General features: G+C 36.1%; 1 protein-coding gene across 5 annotated transcripts in view; it reads left to right on the forward strand.

Moving 5' to 3' along the window:
- The window catches only part of ASCC3 (activating signal cointegrator 1 complex subunit 3), a 332,274-nt gene that overhangs the window by 12,314 nt on the left and 296,964 nt on the right, over positions 1-22,996 (forward strand). For all 5 annotated transcript variants that reach the window (XM_067702481.1, XM_067702479.1, XM_067702483.1 and 2 more), the window contains exons 2-3: positions 15,002-15,132; positions 17,872-18,022. In XM_067702481.1, coding sequence (XP_067558582.1) covers positions 15,043-15,132; positions 17,872-18,022 — 241 coding nt within the window. In that variant the 5' untranslated portion in view covers positions 15,002-15,042. The remainder of the gene's footprint in view (positions 1-15,001; positions 15,133-17,871; positions 18,023-22,996) is intronic.

Genomic DNA, 22,996 nt, shown 5'->3' on the forward strand with positions numbered 1-22,996 from the left:
GGCCCCTCGTAATATCAGTCAGTGAGAGCTCTTCCAGAGATATCCCTCGCAACGCTAAGATGCAGCTCCACTCAGTGACCAACAAGCTGCAGTGCTGGACACCCCATTGCAAACAACTAGCAAGACAGGAACACAACCCCGCCCATTAGCAGAGAGGTTGCCTAAAATCATGATACGGTCACAGACACCCCAAAACACATCACCAGACGCGGCACTGCCCACCAGAAAGGCAAGATCCAGCCTCATCCACCAGAACACAGGCACCAGTCCCCTCCACCAGGAAGCCTACACAACCCACTTAACCAACCTTACCCACTGGGGGCAGATACCAAAAACAACAGGAACTACGAACCTACAGCCTGTGAAAAGGAGACCCCAAACACAGTAAGTTAACCAAATGGGAATACAGAGAAATACACAGCAGATGAAGGAGCAAGGTAAAAACCCACCAGACCAAACAAATGAAGAGGAAATAGGCAGTCTACTTGAAAAAGAATTCAGAGTAATGATAGTAAAGATGATCCCAAATCTCAAAAGTAGAATGGAGAAAATACAAGAAACGTTAACAAGGACCTAGAAGAACTAAAGAGCAAACAAACAATGATGAAAAACACATAAAATGAAATTAAAAATTCTCTAGAAGGAATCAATAGCAGAGTAATGGAGACAGAAGAACGGATAAGTGACCTGGAAGATAAAATAGTGGAAATAACTACTGCAGAGCAGAATAAAGAAAAAGGAATGAAAAAAATTGAGGACAGTCTCAGAGATGACTGGGACAACATTAAATGCACCAGCATTTGAATTATACGGGTCCCAGAAGAAGAAGTTAAGAAGAAAGGGACTGAGAAAATATTTGAAGAGATTATAGTTGAAAACTTCCCTAATATGGGAAAGGAAATAGTCAAGTCCAGGAAGTACAGAGAGTCCCATACAGGATAAATACAAGGAGAAACATGCCAAGACACATATTAATCAAACTGTCAAAAATTAAATACAAAGAAAAAATATTAAAAGCAGCAAGGGAGAAACAACAAATAGCATACAAGGGAATCCCCATAAGGTTAACAGCTGCTCTTTCAGCAGAAACTCTGCAAGCCAGAAGGGAGTGGCAGGACATATTTAAAGTGATGAAAGGGAAAAACCTACAACCAAGATTACTCTACCCAGCAAGGATCTCATTCAGATTCGATGGAGAAATTAAAACCTTTAAAGACAAGCAAAAGCTAAGAGAATTCAGCACCACCAAACCAGCTTTACAACAAATGCTAAAGGAACTTCTCTAGGCAGGAAACACAAGAGAAGGAAAAGACCTACAATAACAAACTCAAAACAATTAACAAAATGGTAATAGGGACATACATATCAATAATTACCTTAAATGTAAATGGATTAAATCCTCCAACCAAAAGACATAGACTGGCTGAATGGATACAAAAACAAGGCCTGTACATATGCTGTCTACAAGAGACCCACTTCAGACCCAGGGACACATACAGAGTGAAAGTGAGGGGATGGAAAAAGGTATTCCATGCAAATAGAAATGAAAAGAAAGCTGGAGTAGCAATTTTCATATCAGACAAAATAGACTTTAAAATAAAGACTATTACAAGAGACAAAGAAGGACACTGCCTAATGACCAAGGGATCAATCCAAGAAGAAGATATAACAATTGCAAATATTTATGCACCCAACATAGGAGCACCTCAGTACATAAGGCAAATGCTAACAGCCATAAACGGGGAAATTGACAGTAACACAATAATAGTAGAGGACTTTAACACCACACTTTCACCAATGGACAGATCATCCAAAATGAAAGTAAATGAAGAAACACAAGCTTTAGATGACATATTAAACAAGATGGACTTAATTGATATGTATAGGACATTCCATCCAACAACAACAGAATGTACTTTCTTCTCAAGTGCTCATGGGACATTTTCCAGGGTAGATCATATCTTGGGTCACAAACCAAGGCTTGGTAAATTTAAGAAAATTCAAATCATATCAAGTTTCTTTTCCAACCATAATGCCTTAAGATTAGATATCAGTTACAGGAAAAAAAACTATAAAAAATACAAACACATGGAAGCTAAAAAATACACTACTAAATAACCAAGAGTTCACTGAAGAAATCAAAGAGGAAATCAAAAAATAACTAGAAACAAATGACAATAAAAACACGACGACCCAAAACCTATGGGATGCAGCAAAAGCACTTCTACAAGGGAAGTTTATAGCAATACAATCCTACCTTAAGAAACAAGAAACATCTCAAATAAACAACCTAACATTACACCTAAAGCAATTAGAGAAAGAAGAACAAAAAAACCCCCAAAGTTAGCAGGAGGAAAGAAATCATAAGGATCAGATCAAAATTAATGAAAAAGAAGAAAACAGTAGCAAATATCAGTAAAACTAAAAGCTGGTTCTTTGAGAAGATAAGCAAAATTGATAAACCATTAGCCAGACTTATCAAGAAAAAAAGGGAGAAGACTCAAATCAGAATTAGAAATGAAAAGGAAGGAACAACTGACACTGCAGAAATACAAAGGATCATGAGAGATTACTACAAGCAACTCTATGCCAATAAAATGGACAACTTGGAAGAAATGGACAAATTCTTAGAAAAGCACAACCTTCCGAGACTGAACCAGGAAGAAATATAAAATAAAAACAGACCAATCACAAGCACAGAAATTGAAACTGTGATTAAAAGTCTTCCAACAGACAAAAGCCCAGGACCAGATGGCTTCACAGGCGAATTCTATCAAACGTTTAGAGAAGAGCTAACACCTATCCTTCTCAAACTCTTCCAAAATATAGCAGAGGGAGGAACACTCCCAAACTCATTCTACGAGGCCACCATTTACCCTGATACCAAAACTAGACAAAGATGTCACAAAAAAGAAAACTACAGGCCAATATCACTGATGAACATAGATGCAAAAATCCTCAACAAAATACTAGCAAACAGAATCCAACAGCCTATTAAAAGGATCATACAGCATGATCAAGTGGGGTTTATTCCAGGAATGCAAGGATTCTTCAATATATGCAAATCAATCAATGTGATAAACCGTAATAACAAATTGAAGGAGAAAAACCATATGATCATCTCAGTAGATGCAGAAAAAGCTTTCAACAAAATTCAATACTCATTTATGATAAAAGCCCACCAGAAAGTAGGCATAAAGGAACTTACCTCAACATAATAAAGGCCATATATGACAAACCCACAGCCAACATCCTTCTCAGTGGTGAAAAACTGACACCATTTCCACTAAGATCAGACCAAGACAAGGTTGCCCACTCTCACCAGTATTATTCAACATCGTTTTGGAAGTTTTAGCCACAGCAGTCAGAGATGAAAAAGAAATAAAAGAAATCCAAATCGGCAAAGAAGAAATAAAACTGTCACTGTTTGCAGATGACATGATACTATACATAGAGAATCCTAAAGATGCTACCAGAAAACTACTAGAGCTAATCAATGAATTTGGTAAAGTAGCAGGATACAGAAGTAATGCACAGAAAACAGTTGCATTCCCATATACTAATGATAAAAAATCTGAAAGAGAAATTAAGGAAACACTCCCATTTACCATTGCAACAAAAAGAATAAAATGCCTAGGAATAAATCTACCTAAAGAGACAAATGATCTGTATGCAGAAAAGTATAAGACACTGATGAAATAAATTAAAGACGATACAAAGAGATGGAGAGATATACCATGTTCTTGGATTGGAATAATCAACATTGTGAAAAGGACTGTACTACCCAGAGCAATTGACAGATTCATTGCAATCTTTATCAAACTACCAATGGCAGTTTTCACAGAAGTAGAAAAAAAATTTTCACAATTTGTATGGAGATACAAAAGACCCCCAATAGCCAAAGCAACCTTGAGAAAGAAAAACGGAGCTGGAGGAATCAGGCTCCCTGACTTCAGAATATACTACAAAGGTACGGTAATCAAGACAGTATGGTACTGGCACAAAAACAGAAATATAGATCAATGGAACAGGGTAGAAAGCCCAGAGATAAACCCGTGCAGCTATGGTTACCTCATCTTTGATAAAGGAGTCAAGTATAAACAGTGGAGAAAAGAGAGCCTCTTTAATAAGCTGTGCTGGAAAAACTGGACAGCTACATGTAAAAGAATGAAATTAGTACACTTCCTAACACCATACACAAAAATAAACTCAAAATGGATTAAAGACCTAAATGTAAGGCCAGGCACTATAAAACTCTTAGAGGAAAACATAGGCAGAATACTCATGACATAAATCATAGCAAGATCCTTTTTCACCCACCTCCTAGAGAGAGGGAAATAAAAACAAAAATAAACAAATGGAACCTAATGAAATTTAAAAGCTTTTGCACAACAAAGGAAACCTTAAACAAGACGAAAAGACAACCCTCAGAATGGGAGAAAATATTTGCAAATGAAGCAACTGACAAAGGATTAATCTCCAAAATATACAAGCAGCTCATGCAGCTCAATATCAAAAAAAAAAAAAAAAAAAATCCAAAAATGGGCAGAAGACTGAGTAGACATTTCTCCAAAGAAGATATACAGATTGCCATCAAACATACGAAAGGATACTCAACATCACTAATCATTAGAGAAATGCAAATCAAAACTACAATGATATATCACCTCACACTGGTCAGAATGGCCAACTTCAAAAAGTCTACAAAGAATAAATGCTGGAGAGAGTGTGGAGAAAAGGAAACCCTCTCGCACAGTTGGTGGGAATGTAAACTGATGCAGCCACTAGGGAGAACAGTATGGAGGTTCCTTAAAAAACTAAAAATAGAACTACCATACGACCCAGCAATCGCAGTACTGGGCATATACCTTGAGAAAACCATAATTCAAAAAGAGTCATGTACCACAATGTTCATTGCAGCACTATTTACAATAGCCAGGACATGGAAGCAACCTAAGTGTCCATCAAGTGATGAATGGATAAAGAAGATGTGGCACATATATACAGTGGAATATTACTCAGCCATAAATAGAAACGAAATTGAGTTATTTGTAGTGAGGTGGATGAACCTAGAGTCTGTCATACAGAGTGAAGTAAGTCAGACAGAGAAAAACAAATACTGTAGGCTAATACATATATATATATAGAATCAAAAAAAAAAGTGGTTCTGAAGAACCTAGGGGCAGGACAGGAATAAAGACACAGATAGAGAATGGACTTGAGGACACGGGGAGGGGGAAGGTAAACTGGGTTGAAATGAGAGAGTAGCTGACATATATACACTACCAAATGTAAAATAGATAGCTAGTGAGAAGCAGCCACATAGTACAGGGAGATCAGCTCGGTGTTTTGTGACCACCTAGAGGGGTGGGATAGGGAGTGTGGAAGGGAGTCGCAACAGGGAGGGCATATGGGGATATATGTATATGTATAGCTGATTCAGTTTCTTGTAGTGCAGAAACTAACACAGCATTGTAAAGCTGTTATACTCCAATAAAGATGTTAAAAAAAATTTACTATGCATACAACAGTGAGTAAAGATCAAAGCCATCATATCCTTTGATAAATACTTTTTTGGATTTGGAGTATATAATCCTAGTTGTTTGAGTATAAAAACTTGCATCAGATTTCTAAAAGATCACCAGAGCTCATATTCGGGAATGTAGTGGTGTTCCGTATAATTGTGGTACAGAGGAACAAATAAGTGTACAAAGTCATGATAATTCTTTCTCTAAACAGCTAAGGCTTGCTCCAGAGCATCACTTGAGCTTTGGTTTGGTGTATGAGGGTACCTCCTGAGAGGTTTCAATTCAAATTAATCTTTTCAGGGCTTATTAGGGGACAGGCACAAATTCCTTGGGTCTGTCTTTAAGAGGCCCATAGATTGGGATGGAATGAGAATGTTGCCTTTGTCAGCTAATCTGGCCCCAGACCTTTTTCACTGGAATGGAAATATGTGCTGCCTCGTATGTTGTGGGTCTCCTCCATGTGTTCTCTACAATATTGTGTGCTGGTTTGTTCCTTGTGGGATGTTCTTTCTTACTATTCTTGTTCTCATCTGTGCTGATACGTTATTCTAGCCTCTTATTTTCGCAAGAACATTTAAAAGAAAACTTTTCTTATCCTTTGTTAAAATATAACCATGGGGGTCTTCTGTAGACTCTGGTTTATAGTTATAAGCCTGGCTAGGTTTTCTCCCCCACCTTTGGATGGGAAACCTGGAGTTGATATAAGTAAGTAATTGGAGGGAAAAGTTAGAGAACAACAATCTCATTTAGATAAATTTTATTCTTAACAAGCCATTATAGATTTTGATTTATACAAAAAGTATATATGTATATACTTAATCATCTTTCCCTTTCTTTCTCTGTTCTCCATGCTCTGAGTGTGTTCTAATTTGACTGGAAACTATTCAAGAGCAGTTGCTTCATGCTTAAGAATGAGTTAGGATCTAAAGTGAACTTGTTGGCTGGAAACTATAAATAGTTAAAATTTCCCTTGAAAATTCTTTAGGAGGACACCAGGTTGTCACAACATACTGTCTCTCAATGTGTTGTATGCAGCCACGTTTTTCCTCCAAACTTGGAACATATCACAGTTTCTGAGGGTGCACCAGATGAAAAAGTTGGCTTGTGTTTAATGGCCATGTTGTATATTTTTTTAAAAGGGAGCTTAGTTTTAAACATTGGAGTCATGCAGTGCAGCAAGATTCTCAGTTTGTTATGCATGTAGTGATTGAAACAGATTAAGAGAGCATCATATTCTTGTTGCTCACCCCCATTCACTCTAGAGCATGTATTGAGTACATGAAATAGTGGGCAGAATCTCTAATATTACTGTTTATGTCTGTCTATGCCTTATATTTGGCCTCTTATGTTTGATTGTTTCAAATAATTAAATGCACCTGTAATGTGATTCCACTACATTAACCAGTTGGTGGCAATAAAGTACAATAAAAGTAAGGAATACAAGTTCAATACGATTAAGTTAAAATTTTCTATAGGATTTACCATGAAAAAAACCACCCCATTTTGAAATGACATAATAGAGGATTATATATATAATGTTTTACATATATTAAGGCTATTAAGGCTGATGTTTTCTGAATTCTGATCTAAACAGTGTAAACTATATCACAACTTGATTTTTTTAACTTTTTAAAAATAAATTTATTTATTTTTGGCTGTGTTGGGTCTTCGTTGCTGCACGTGGGCTTTCTCTAGTTGTGGCGAGCGGGGGCCACTCTTCCTTGCGGTGCACAGGCTTCTCATTGTGGTGGCTTCTCTTGTTGCGGAGCACGGGCTGTAGGTGTGTGGGCTTCAGTAGTTGTGGCGAGTGGGCTCTAGAGCGCAGGCTCAGTAGTTGTGGCGCACGGGCTTAGTTGCTCCGTGGCATATGGCATCTTCCCGGACCAGGGCTCGAACCCGTGTCGCCTGCACTGGCAGGCAGATTCCCAACCAGTGAAGCCCACGGCTCGATTTTTTAAACTGGTGAATTAAAATATAAATATTTTAGCTTACTTTTTTTAACGATATGGTTTGTGGGCATATAATTTTATTTTAAGTATTGAAATTTTAAATTCTAATTTTTACTCCATTCATAGGCCACTCCGTCTTTTCAGTGTTTTTATTCCTTACCTACATTATATCCCTTTTACTTTTTATTTTTTCTTCCTAATAATTACCTGGTATCCATGATCACCAACAAGTAATTGCTTGGCTTTATACTCATTAGGAAATACGGTTTGTCTCTTCTGGAGTTTTTGTTAATTTTTTATAATTAAAAATACTGTAATTATATTTTCCTAAAGTTGCTATCAATCTGTTAGACCCTTTTTAGACTTGAGAAGCACAGGTTTGGAATATGAAGAATAAATCCTACAATTTTTTATGTGATACTTCAAAATAATGTGTACTAGAATTCTAACTTACTCATTATTGGTTAATATCATTTCACAAAGGGAAATGCATTACTGTCAAATTTTTATCTTCCCTATTTGAATGTTAAAAAGGGCAGTTAACTTCTTCAAGACAGTTCCTTTTTATCTGTACATATATCTAATCACTGTAAAGATTCATTCAGATAACCATAGTGGGGGTTACTTCAGGCCAACAGGAAAATACTGGCTTTTAGGGTTTCAGTCTTTTAGCAATTGTATTTGTTCGGAGGGATCTTTTTATGTGTGCATTTGTCATTTAGTAGGCCACGCTAAATGTGGAATAGAAATTACTGTGGTAACAATTGCTTTGCAGGCCAGTTTATCTTGATGAGCATTCACTGTGTCTTATATATCAGAAATTTTAACCATAAACATTATGACGTTGTATCTTTAAGACCTCCTAGGTGAATGTTTTTTCCTTTCCTTTGGATCTCAAATCCAGCACTTAATCATTTGCATCATTTAGGCTCCACTGTCCTCCTACTGTCCCTGTGTTATAAAGCCTTAACCCTCTATAATACCAACCTTCATTCCTTTGCCAGATTGTTGCCATTCTAAATTTATGGTTTCCGGTATGAGATGAGCATTCATTTGCCACCTGAAAAATCCTTTTATGGTTTATTAATCAATTTCCTCTCATTTTTGGTGGTAAGGTCAAACTTTTGCCTCTGTCTTTAAAAATTCCATCTCATCTTCTTTTGAATAGTCTTGGCAGATCTCAAAGAAAATAGGAGTCATTTTGGTGGAACTCTCTTTTACCATATTTTTTCTCCCCCATTCACCTTCTGCTTCCCATATTACAAACATATCTGCACTTTGACTCATCCATCCCTCCATGTTCATCCTTCCATCCAAGTCTTATCACTAGAACCATGATTCTCTCTCCTGCGTTCTCAGGGACCCGGCTCCCCTAAGTCATAGACTTTCTTCTGGTTATTCAACCTCTCTCTTTCTCTATTGGCTCTACTCTGATTATAGAATTGTGCTCAACTCTCTCCTGTATTTCTAAAAACTCTCAACAGCATGCATTTTGCTATTTCTTGCCTCTTCTCCTTTTCTTTTCAACCAAGTTCCTTGAAAGAGTAGCTAGTACCCATTTTATTTCCCCATTTCTTCCCTTTCTGTTTATCTTTTCTTTAAATAAATTTTATTTTTATTTTTGGCTGCGTTGGGTCTTTGTTGCTGCGCACGGGCTTTCTCTAGTTGTGGCGAGCAGGGGCTACTCTTCTTGTGGTGCACGGGCTTCTCATTGCAGTGGCTTCTCTTGTTGTGGAGCACGGGCTCTAGGTGCGCGGGCTTCAGTAGTTGTGGCTCGTGGGCTTAGTTGCTCTGCAGCATGGGGGATCTTCCCAGACCAGGGCTTGGACCCATGTCCCCTGCGTTGGCAGGCGGATTCTTAACCACTGTGCCACCAGAGAAGCCCTCCATTTATCTTTCACCCACTGAAATTTTCTTTCACTGACCATTTTTTTTGAAACTATGTGTACTAAAGTCATCTAAGACTTGAGAGTGGCTAAGTACACTGGACTCTCTAGCATGACATCTGAAACTTTCTTTTTTCATGTGATACCACTTTCTTCATATGACAGCTCTTTGCTGATCTCTTAGGGCGCTGTCCTTGGCCCTGTACTGTCTACTCTCAAGAGGTTTTTCGGGGTACATGGATAGGTTTCATGACATTCATGCAGCCTCTGAAATGGATTACAAAATGTTTATATGTGTATATGTCTATTTTCTTAGGGAGAGGGTCCACAGGTTTATATATATAAATAATTTGACTTAAAGGAATATGTTCATCCATGATTTTAACTACGTTGAAGTGATAACACTAAATTCTGTACTTCCAGCCCAGACCTGTGATAGGAAACCCCAAACTGTATATCCCACTTCATGGCCCATGATCAAAACTTTCCAAAGCAGAATTAATCATCTTTCGTCTTCCAGTATGCCCTCTGTACCCATACACTCTGCTGTTCTGCTTCTCCTGAACCAGAAATATGGGTGTCCTGCCCTTTTCCCCTTGATCTTCATATCCTGTCCCGTGAATTTATTCTATCTCCCCAATATAAGTATCTCTCAGATCCATCCTTTTCTGCCTTTCCCTGCCTCAGTTGTATCCTCTGTCTCTCACCTGGTTTCTTGAAAAAACTTTCCAACTGGTTTGCTTGTCTTCAATTTAACCCCACCTTTCATCTGTTCACTACACTTATATTTGAGTCATTTCTGTACAATATGTTAAATTTTTTATCAGGATAAAAAATGCTTAAATTGAGACATGTTGTTGGATCTCTGCTTACATCTTTAGTCTTATTTCATGAGTCTCCAAATGTACTATTATATAGGGATTTTTTAAGCAATAATCTGTTATTTTAGTTTTCTTCTTTATATCTCTACCTTGGAATAACCTTTTCTTCCCCACCAGGTCAGCTCCTTCAAGTCCTTTAAATCTCAATTTCCTTTCTTCTTATCTACCTTCCTTCTCACCCTCTTAGGTGTTTTCTCCCTTGTCTTCCTGCAGTTATATCTACACAATTATTGCAACTATTTTTCTTTCTTTTCAGCCATACTGTAAACTTGTTATTTAGGGCAGCTGCAGTCATACCAAAATTTTTATTTTTTTAATCTCTAGATCCTTGCAGTGTATCTAATATATTGTGGGTGATCTATAGATATTTGCTGATTAAATGAATAACCAAAGATTTAAAATAGGCTTTCTCATTTTGACCTTTATACATTTCAGATACCCTTAAATGTTGGTGATCTTTTTACTGGTACAGAATACAATGAGTTTTGAAGAATAGAGTTCTGTAAGCCTTATTTATACTCAGTGCCTAGCACAGTTCCTACTAGATAGGAGATACTCAAGTATTTGTGAATAAATGATTTATAGGTGACTATGAGGAAATGAGCTGTTACATTTTACAGTGTTGGTCATTTAACTGGAGGAAGAAAATAGATAAAACCAAATTAGAAAACCAAGTAATGTGCTTTACTTCATTTTTTGACAAGTATAATTCATACTGATGATTTTGATGAGCCCTCAGGAAGCTTTAGAGTTTCCTGTTCGTGCAGTGTATAACAGTGTGACCTCATTACCAGGCCCCATTGTTAGATCTCTTCTTAGAGTTTCAGTGTGAGTGGTATCTTGTTTTGTTAGGGTTTGTTAGGTTTGTGAATTAGAGTAAAAATCAATGAACTCTTACTGCCTGCTTTTTAAAGAGAGGGACAGGACATTCAGATTATTGTGAGATATGTCTAAATGATGGAAGTAGTGGTCCCAAATACTTGTTAATTCATAAGACCTTGCCTGAGGCAGAATAGCCCATGTATCCCATGTCTCTTGTTCTGATTCTACATTTTGAAAGCACTAACGTGTGAGGTTAAAAAGTAGGTTCCGAGGCAGAATACTGTTCAGTTTAGTGTCAAGACCTTTCTTTAAAGACTTCTGACTTAATGTCAGTCATCATGAATAGCGTTCTTGTCTTTGAATAGAATTCTCTCAATCTAGGTAGAAAATTTAAACTCCAGTGCCTTAAGGCATACATTGTATGCTTTACTTCTCAATGGATGATATTAACTATGTTCCATCTGTAGGAGAATTGAGAAAAAAGTCATTCAGTTCACTTTCAGTAAGACCTTGTTGAGAAAGACTGCTGGGAAGCAGATTATGCAACCTAACTCAAGCCACCCAATTCTTAGTATAGACGGAAACTCCTTGGTTACTATTGATTTGAGACAAAATTGAATGGTGACTTCAGAATAAAAGATACTATCTCTAAAACTGGTTCTCAAAGTATGGTCCTTGACCTGCTGCATCACTGGAGAATGTGTTGGAAATATAAAATTTTTGTGTCCCATCACAGTGCCATCTGATCTGCTGAATCAGAAACTTGGAGGTGAAGAATAGGGTGGTGGGGCTTAGCAATTTGAGAAGCCCTCCGGTGACTTTGATGCACACTAAAGTTTGAGAGTCTCTTTGCTGTCCACTGACTCCTACTTTCATTTCTTCTTCCAGATGCTCCAGAAAGTACGTTATCTAGTGTTAGAAAAATCCAGGTGTGGTTCTCGGAATCATCTCGTTTCCAGAAATGCTCTCCTAAATTCATTCCCAATGGATACTTGAAATTTGAAGTCAGCTAGCTAGGGAGTTTATTTGCAAATTGGATCATTTTACTTTTCTGATTAAAGTTCTTCAGTGTGGTGTGGATAATCCATCCATTTTTTGCCCCAGCCATTCTCATACCATTTCCTTACAGATTTGTAATGCAATCATCTATGTTTTTTAATCTTTTATGTTTCTGATTTCTAATCTAATTGTATTTTGCTCAGAAAATATGAGCTATATCAGGGGTCAGCAGACTAATTTGGTCACCCTGAGCCCAAGAATGGTGTTTTTTTGTTTGTTTTGTTTTTTTAAAGAAAAAAAAAAAGCAAAGATTATACAGCAGAGACTGCGTGTGGCCTGCCAAACCTAAGTATTTACTCTCTTTCTGCAAAGTTTGTTGACCCCTGATCTATATGATACTTATTTTTTGAAATTTGTTGAGATTTACTTTATGGCCTCGTATACATAGACCATTTAAAATTGTTACAAGTGTTGAAAAGAATATATATTTTCATATATGTTAGGTTAAATTTACTAATTTCACGGCTCAAGTTCCCTATTTTTTGTTGAATTTTTGTTGATTTGACCTATCGATAGTTAATCAATTATTGAACTTTCACTTTGATGTTGGACTTGTTACTTTCTTTTGGAGGTCTATTTGTTTTAACTATTTTGAGGCTATTCCATCAGGGCATGCAAATTCAAAAGTTTTATACCTTCTTAGTGAGCTGTATCTTTTCTTATTATGTAGAGAAGTGGGTTTTTTTTGTTTTTTTCCCCCCATCCCTAATAATACCTTTCGTTTTTAGAGTCTATTTTGTCTGATCTGATACTATTGATATAGCCACCAGCTACTTTTGGTTATTATTTAACCAAATATTATTATTATTTATTTGGTTATTATTTACAGCTACTTTTGGTTATTATTTATAGGAGAATCTTATTCTATCTCTTAACTGTCAACCTTTCTCTGTCCTATTTTAGGTATAGCTCTAGTGTTTACTTGATTGCTGTTTAGTAATTCAGTCTGTCAATCTTTTGGGTGTTAAGATTAATTCATTTACATTTATTGTGAGTATCGATATATTTGGACTTGTTTCTCTTTGATCTACTTAATGTATACTTTGTCTAGTTGTAACAGCATACTGGGTTATTTCTTCAGATCTCTCTTTCAGGTCACCACTTTTCACTGTATTTAATCTATTGTTTAACTTATATATTGATAGTTTTTAATTTAACAAGTATTTATTTTTAAAAGTTATATTTTCAAATTTGCCTAGTCATTTTATTATTATTCATTATTTTTAAATTCTCTCTTATTTTGTTAAACATTTCATACAGTTATTTTATATCTAATTACACTAATATAGGAGCCAGAGATTTTTCCAAGTATTAAGCTTTGTAATAACTTCAAAGGGTATATGCAATCAAGAAGAGCAGAAACAAGGAGTGGTCTGAGACATCCTATATGTCCCCCTAGTTGTTCTTTCTTTCAGTCTCACAATAGACACATGCTCTTTGGCCCAAACAATTAGTGAGGTCTCTTAATTGAGTTTTGTTGGTCTTTTCACACTGTGAGAAGTGTTTGGGTTATAAAACATCTCTGTTTTAGACTAGAGTAGGTTTTTATAAGCTCTGCACTATTGACATTTGGGGCTAGATAATTCTTTGTTGTGAGGAGGCTGTCCTGTGCCTTATAGTATGTTTAGCAGCATCACTGGCCTCTACCCACCAGAAAACAGTAGTACCCTCCCAACCCCCCAGATGTGATGTCCCAAAGTGTTACCAGATATTGCCAAATGTCCCAACGGGGGCAAAATCATCCCTATTTGAGAACTGTCCTAGGGACTTACATAGTTTATGTGACATTCTCCAGGCAGTCATGCCTTATAAACATTGTAGTTTTGTTGTAATAAGCTATCTTAAACCAGGATAACCCTCTAAGAGTATTCCATAGATGAGGACTCCCCTCATAGCAAATATAATTAGTCTGTTTGCCAAAAGATTAGTTGTTTAGTTGTTAGCATATAAACAAGATTAGGTCAGATTACCTGACTTCTTTCTTTCCCTGGGAATTCTCCCCTTCCTCAGCTGCTCTAATTCTTTTCTCATTCTTCAGTCTCCCTGTTACCATGGTCTCCTTTTCTCCAGTTTTCTTCCTTTTATTATTAACCAAATAGTTAATGAGTGCCAAAAATATTTTAGTACTGTTTTGTTTGCTAGGGGAGATCAGTGAAATGAAGGTCTTTTTTGTCATGAAGCTTACTCTTTGTGGGGTAAGACAATATATAAATAAGTAAATAAATAAGAGAATGTCAAATATTAATTAGTGCCTATAAAAATAATTGAAATGTTGTACTATGATAGACAGTAACTGGGTAGCTGCCCTGTCTAAGATTGAGTGGTCAAAAAAGGCCCCATCTCAGGAGGCATCTTTTAAGCCAAGACTTTTGTGTCAAGGAGTCAGCTGTATGAGGATCAGAAGAACATTCCAAGTAATGCAAATGCAAGTAGGTGGAAACATGCTTGATACTTTAAGAAGAGCAAAAGCCAGTGAGACTGAAAGTAAGGGATAATGTGAAATGAAATCAGTGAGTGTAAAATGAAATTGGAGAAAAGATGGGCAGGTGCTTTTATCTCTCTCAATATTATTGGCTGTAGTAATAAAGTATTTGACACCTGTACTTAGGAATTGGTAGAATTCATTTGAAGGAATGTTATGGTAGTACCCACAAACAAGTGGGTTTTTTTTTTGTCTGTTTCTTTTTCACCTATAAGCCAATGAATTATTAAATAAACTACTTGGGTAGAAAATGTGTCAGGAGAATTTTTCAACATTGGTAGCAATTGCTTTTTAACTAATTAGTTTCTTTTTTTCTTATACAGGCTAATTTGTTGAATTTGATTACCTCTCCCACCTCCTCTCTACAGATAAATATCATCTTGTTTTGTTTCAGTTTCAGGCTTCTCGTTGTATGGATCGCTGATTGAATAATAGATGGCTTTACCTCGTCTCACAGGAGCCTTGCGCTCCTTTTCAAATGTCACCAAGCAAGATAATTATAATGAAGAAGTGACTGACTTACAGGTAAACGTTTTAGGTGAAAACCATTATGAACATAAGATACGGGTAAATATTTGGCATTCTTTTTCTCAATTCTGTGTGCTTTTTTTTGTTTGTTTTTGGCTGCATTGGGTCTTTGTTGTGGTGCACAGGCTTCTCTCGTTGTGGCACGCAGGCTCAGTAGTTTGGTGCCTGGGCTCTCTAGTTGTGTTGCACAGGCTTAGTTGCCCCGCAGCTTGCGGGATCTTAGTTCCCCGACCAGGTATCTAACTCGTGTCCCCTGCATTAGAAGGCTGATTCTTAATCACTGGACCACGAGTGAAGTCCTTGTGTGCATTTTTAAAAATGGAAAGTTTTACCTTTTTTGGTATTATACCAAGAAGGGGAATGTGCATATTGATGTTTGCTGTGGGAATACTTATCTTAAGCACTTACAAGTTTATTGTGAAAGAGAACAAATAGAACTATGATATTGAATCCTTTGTTAACTTTTCTGTTCCTAAGATACCTGCCTCAATTGATTTTGTAATTTAATCCAGTAATTTACCTCTAGATCATCTGAGTAAGTTTTCAGATCTCTGGTCAAATTCTTATCAAATGTGAATATTAATCTTTTAAACTCTGTACCTGGTCTCATAATTCACTTCTGTCTTGTCCTTATAATTGGTTGTGGATGTAATAGGCCTAAAGGTCCATGAACTGTGCATATGAAGGAATGAGCCATTTAATATAGTATATGAAGGAACTGGACCTATGCTGTTTTTTAAAAAACAGCAGTCCCTTTTCTGACTCCTTATTTGACTCTTGTAGAATATTAACATTGTTTCCTAGTAGGTTGGAATTTTATTGCTTAAAGCCCTTATGCAGTTTTACAATTAATAGCTTCACTGAAAGATTGATACTAGGAAAAAAAGATTTGTAACAGTCTTTAGGTAGATTTTTCCTCTAATGATGATACAGAATTTTGCTACACACAAAACAGTTAACCTTCTTTATGATGGGAGCTATTTTGCATTTTCACAGCAATTAAAATAAGGATATATTCTATACAGTTAATTAATATTGCTATCTTAAACTTGAATTATTTCCTCTCATTGCCTAACCAAGGCCCTTTACAAGTTATTTTTTATTTATTTATTTATTTATTTTTTTGCGGTACGTGGGCCTCTCACTGTTGTGGCCTCTGCCGTTACGGAGCACACGCTCCGGACGCGCAGGCTCAGTGGCCATGGCTCACGGGCCCAGCCGCTACACGGCATGTGGGATCCTCCCGGACTGGGGCACAAACCCGCGTCCCCTGCATCAGCAGGCAGACTCTCAACCCCTGCGCCACCAGGGAAGCCCTACAAGTTATTTTATATAAGAGACGCAACAGAAGATTTTAAAATTTGAAAGTTATAAGGACGACATGCTCATCCCATGTCATTCAATTTGTTTTTGTAGGCTTTTAAACACATTTTCCCCCTCTGGGGGAAGAAAGTGGCAGATATAATGAGCCTCATTTTAATGTAATTTTTTATCTTGGGAAATATCCAACGTATACAAAAGAGAGAGAAAAGTAACGTGAAGCTTTGTGTACCTATGACCCATTATAACAATTCAACTTTGGGCCAGTCTTATTTCATCTCTACATTTGCCTGTTTTCCTCCCCGTAAACCCAGATTAATTAGCTCCATTTCAGTTTAGAAAACTGAGGCAGGGAAGTAATAGTGAATTATGAAAGTAATAGGAATATTGTCAATAGAACCAAAAGGAAAATTACAGTTTTCTGTCAGACCTGCTACTTTTCATTTGGTCACAAGACATCATGAAGTTTAATCCATGGATCAAGTCCAATGATATGAAGTAAAATTTTTATTGCTTTCTGTGTCAGTTCTTGAGAATGAAAAGATTTATAGTCTCAAGGAAAGTGTGTGTATAGATAAGAATCCCCTGGAAGCCTAACTTGTTCTAGGATCAGACTTAGGAAAGCAATACTGATTTGAATATATTGAACCTGTCATAGGAGTCTTATTTTCTTTAAATGCCTTTCATCAAAAAGCATCACATAAAGTTCTTATATACAGTATGGTTTAAGCTATGTTAAAAACGAGCAGGAGGGGCCTTCCCTGGTGGCACAGTGGTTGAGAATCTGCCTGCCAATGCAGGGGACACGGGTTCAAGGCCTGGTCTGGGAAGATCCCACATGCCACGGAGCAACTGGGCCCGTGAGCCACAACTGCTGAGCCTGCGCATCTGGAGCCTGTGCTCTGCAACAAGAGAGGCTACGATAGTGAGAGGCCCATGCACCGCGATGAAGAATGGCCCCCACTTGTCGTAACTAGAGAAAGCCCTCGCACAGAAACGAAGACCCAACACAGCCAAAAACAAACAAACAAATAAATTAAAAAAATAAATTAAAAAAAAAAGCGAGCAGGAAAATGGAAAAGAGGTATGTGGGGTGTTACCGATTGTTATCTGGATGTTGGACATTTTGCTTTTTACTTTGCCATATGAAAATTATTTCTTAATGAGTATTCATTGTGATTAAACTGTAAAAAAAGAACCTTTTTTAAAACATATCTTTAAACAAATGAGATTCTTTTAAATCACAGTTAAATAAAGCTCCTTCTGGGAGATGTAAATTTGGATGTGAGTAGATACAATTTTGAATTCTTGTGGGTAGTGCCAAGTTGTATAATGTAATGCAAAATATATGTAATAAATGATAGAATTGAGAAAATCTTTAATCAGTATGTTTCTGTATTATTCTGTCTGTTTCAGTTGAAGCGGTCTAAACTTCATGAACAAACTGTAGGTTTGGACCTGACATGGATGAAGATTGTAAAATTTTTGAATGAAAAGCTGGAGAAGAGTGAAATGCAAAGTGTAAATGAAGACTTAAAAGATATATTGCAGGCTGCAAAACAAATAGGTATAGTTTTGTTATTTTTTTTAATCCACTAAAGTTCAAAAATAGATGCCTTTTAAACTATATACTATAGAGTGAAAGGTTAAAATTTCCAGGGAAGTATTCATAATTATGAGACAGCCTTATCTATCAAGGAGCTTAGGATTCAGGGAGGCAAAAGTAAGTAATTATAATACAGTCAACTTGAGGGATTTATAGGAATTTAGAGTTTTAAACCACTGTCTTTATTGAAATAAGGATTAGGGTAAATTAAAAATTTTCTGTAGTTGGAAGGAACCTTAAGATGCCCACCTAACACACAGTGAGGACCAGTACTGAAGCTGAACTTTTCTTCAATTCCTGTTGCACACTAATATTTACATCATTTGATTACATTTGAAGGAAATTGTAGTTAGAGATTGTAACACTCTGTCACAATCTGTTACAATCAAAGTTAGTTTCCCAAAATTGAAGACAGAGTAAAACAAATCTTGTGACTCTTTGGTAAAACATCTGAGTTTGTTCATGGAAATTCATTGTCCCGTTCCAGACTCTGATAATTAAAAAGCATAGTTAACACTACTGTAGTTCTAACTTCAAATTCAGGTTTCTACCTATAAAAAGTTCAGACTGATAACTTTGGCTCTGTATGATCTGGCCTTCACCTTTCTTTCTGACCTTGAGTCATCCTTGCTTTCACTAACTGTGCTTCAGACACATGGCCTTTTCTTACTTCTGCAAACTCACCAGGTTGGTGCCTATTTGGGGATCATTGTACATGCTCTTTCCTGTGCTGAGAATGTTCTTCTGTCCTAATCTTAGAGTGTGTAGATCCTTTCTTGTTATTTTGAGCTCACCTGAAAATTATTTCCTTAATGAGGCCTTCGCTGATCATGTAATCTTAAGCGGTTACCTAGTCATTCTTTATCTTGTAACCCTCGGTAACATTTTCTCCATAACATTTATTATCTGATATTTTGCTTGTTTGTTTATTGCCTGTGTTTTGCTACTAGGATGTAAGTTTCATGAGAATAGGATCTTATTTTTCTTGTTCAACACACTCCATCCCCAGTGCTTAGAATAGTGCTTGGTATATTTTAGGGTCTTAATAAAATTTCACTTGATAAATAAATGAAAAAGTTTTCTCAGGTGATTTCTTAGTAGAACGAAAATTTAGATCCTAACTTCACCATATGCTGGTTGGCAGTTTTCTTCCCTTCACTAGCTTTGTAAGGTGTTTCTATTATATCTTGTATACTTGAAGACTTTTTATTTATAATCATCAAATCTTAGAATTTATTGTTCAAATATTTTGACTTTGATGTATTATTTAATTATCATTGGTTTGTAGTATAGTACAATATTGAGTTTAATGCCCCCATAATTTAAGTTGTGAAAGTACAAAATGAATGTCATGTATGTTTTTGCAGTTAGATGATCTTTTGAAGTTCAAGGGCTTTGGTGAGAATTGAGATTACTTACTAAGCCTAGGGAAAATAGAGCGCACTGATGTGATTTGTGACAGCATTTGACATAGACTTTATGTTTTAAGAATACTGAGGCAGTTAGGTTCATTAGAAAATAGTAGCAAAAATGCAAAGTCTCCAATCTACCTAGATTACCTTGAGTAGGATCGTAACCCTTCTGGGCTTCACTGTCTTCATTTCTAAGATGTTAGAATTATTTGTCGGGGGCTGGTCTGACTTAAGCAGTTTTCAAAAACTGTAATATCCTTCCTTTAATTTTATTATGAAAATACCTCAGAATATTTAGCAAAAATAGTATAAAATATTGAGCTTATTCAGTACCATGACTAAATATTTCTTTATTAAATGATGTGGAAATTAAGGTTATTAAAAAATAAGTTATTCTTTAGACTACTTCCCCCAAATATCTCTGAAAAGTCAAAACTTATTGTTTTAAATAGCCGATCATTAAACATAATTCTAGGAGTTTTGCCTGTTAGCAAAGCATCTGAGTCATACTCAGGAACTAATCTATTGACTGACGTGTTTAAGGAATTGATTATTTTGAGATGTAATGTCTCAAAAGAATATTTTCATGACAGATAAAATCTTAGGGTTGTATTTAGGGAAATGCTCTATTATATCTACTTTTTAATGGTGTGTTTAAGTTGAAAAACTATTAGTGAAACTAGTAGTTGACTAGTAGTCATCCACTCTGTCTGAATGAAACTACTGCTGATACTGGAAGTGTAATTAAAACTAGCAGCATTGAAAAGATTAGTCTTATGGAAAAAATGTCTTTGTGTTTCCTCTTATATCATTCTTTTAGCACAGGTAATTTTGGTGTAATTGTGTTAAAAACGTGGAGCAAGAGAATAAAGTAAAAAGAACAATGACTTATATTACAGTTGAGCATAGTAGTATGAGGTACATGTGTATTGACCAGTCAGAGTAATAGGTATTTTAAGCTGGAGGGGACATCAGGGAACATTTTGTCCAATCCCTTCATGTTGTATGTGAAGAAACAGGGTCCTTGAAGGTTAAGTGAACCCCGTGGTTGATTTGTGGCACAGGCAGGCCTAGACCAAAATTCTGAAATGGAAACATGATGGAAATTCTAAATTCTTTCCTTTCCTTGTAGTTAGAGATCATGTTCTGTCCAAGTCTACTTTTCAGCTATTCTCAGATTGACTCCCTTTGCATATTTGCCCTAGTTTAGGCTTTTACTATAGCATGTCTGAACTACTGCAGTAACCTATCGCCTCACCCTTCCTTTCTTATTCAACTTCTTCACAGTCACTAGACTTATCTCTTTTTTTTTTTAAGACTGATTGTTATAAGAAGCAAAGCTCATTTTTATTCCCAGCTTGCTCTTTAGACCAAATTCCTTAGAATGGGAAAGGAAAAGTTCCTTTATGAATTGAAATAATTTACCTTTTCATCTCCTTGCCATTCTGTCACATGCGGCCTTTGTTCCTAACATATATAATGTTTACTATCTTACTTTCCTAAGCAGTCTCTCTGTCATTATATGTTAGCATAACTTTCCCCATTGTGATTATCTGGTAAAATGCTTCTCATCTCTGAAGAAATGGCTTAGGCTTCATCCATGTCCTTTGTTATTCCTTTCCAGTGTTAATAGACAGTGTTCCATTAGAATGGCATCTATTCTATATTTTTTCTCATTATTTGATATTTACCTCTGTCCTCTCCCTCATGGACTGTGAATGCCTTGATGATACAGGGATTCTAGGAATCACAGTGCCTTTGTACTCCAGTGCCTAATGTGGTGCAAGGGATACACAGATGTTCAATAAGTAAATGAAGTATTGAGAATCCAACTAAAAGTCAACCATGGTCTCTACTACCTCTGATGCTGACAATGTCTTACAAGTGGTAGCTTTTTAAAAATTTTTGTAATTTTAAAGTACTTATTTTTCTCTCAGGTTTATATTTGATATATTCTTATACCTTTTTACAATTTCATTCTCCCCACAAAGAGTATTTTAATAATAAAACTTAGCTTGAGGGAGAAAATACTATAAATTATTTAAAAATAGTATTCTTGGCACTTAATCTTCGTTTATTTAATTACTCATTGTAGATATAGCTATCTCCTCCATGGATTTTGAAGGATAAGCATAGTCATATTAACCTATATTCTGCTCATAATGAAACTTTGTCAATATATTTTATGTGCTCTAAGTAAAAACATTTTTGAAAATAAGAGGTCAAGATTGAGAATGACAGTCAGTAAAATGCATTATGTATTAGGCATGTATTTCTGTTATTTAGAGTTTTAAATGATCATTTCAGGAGGCTAAGATTTACACAGAGTACGTAGAAAGTAGGATGGGGGTCAAGAATGGTGGAAAGATCAGTAGAAAGACCCAGCAGTTCCCTAATCAGCTTTGTAAGTGAATCTCTCTCCTAAGGCCAAGCAGAATGATGTAATAATTTTACTCTGAATCCTCAGTACAGATCAGGACTCAGCCAGAACTGAACTAGTTGTTGTTTTTTTTTTTTCAGTGTTCAAGTTATTTTGCCATACACAGACACATTTGTTTTGCCTTCTTTAATTTATAACCCCTGCTTTATTTGGATTTTGGTGTTTTTATACATTTTACTTTTAATAACTTTATCTTTGAGAAAAGCATGAACCAAAAGGTAGGACAGGAGTAACTTACAAAGTGTGATTTAGGGAATTTGGGAATTCATTATGTTTTTTGAGTTGTCAAGGAAATAAGATTTTACTATAAAAAAGTGAGGAATCAAAACTGAGAGTGGAAAGCAGTTTATAAAGTAATGACTGGAAAAAGGAAGTATAAGAAGGTATTAGCAGAATCTGGCAATTCTGTCTATGGAAGCAAGCGTAGGCATTTAGAATAATAAAGGCCTGTTGTGTATGGGATATGGCAGGAGGTTTTGCAGAAGTATTTGTGAAAATAGCTATCTTGAAAATTGTGGATTCCAAAAAAGTTGACTTCTACTTCTCATAGATTGGCAGACAAGGTAATTTGGAACAACTCTCTGCTGAGAATAACTAGAAAAACTATAAAACATAAAATTTGTTTGACTGCATCAGCATACTACCAAAGCAGTGAAGAATTATGGGGCCAAGATCTAGAAGCAGGAATAAACCCCAAAAGCATGACCCTGGTTTGGGCCACTTTTTCCTAAAGGTGACTGTCCATTCTGGAAGAGGAGGCCAGATGGAGAAGAAGAAGATGAGACAATGAGCAAAGCTTTTGACAGATTCAAAGGACCAAGATGACAAAAATGACTAAAATGGACAAAAGAGGAAATAGAAAATCTGAATATATGACTATTAAAGAAATTGAATCTGTAATTAAAAACCTTCAGACAAAGAAATCTATGTGCCTTTTTGGCTTTACTGGGCAAGGTCATTCAACGTCATTTAAAAAGGAGGATATTGTTGATTAAGGGAGGTTACAGGTGTATAATAATCAAATGTAATATACTATCCTTGATTTAATCCTGAACCGGAAAAAAAGTATAAAGATATATTTGG

The sequence above is a fragment of the Pseudorca crassidens genome, chromosome 13 (assembly GCF_039906515.1).
Source record: "Pseudorca crassidens isolate mPseCra1 chromosome 13, mPseCra1.hap1, whole genome shotgun sequence".
Taxonomy (NCBI): Eukaryota; Metazoa; Chordata; class Mammalia; order Artiodactyla; family Delphinidae; genus Pseudorca; species Pseudorca crassidens.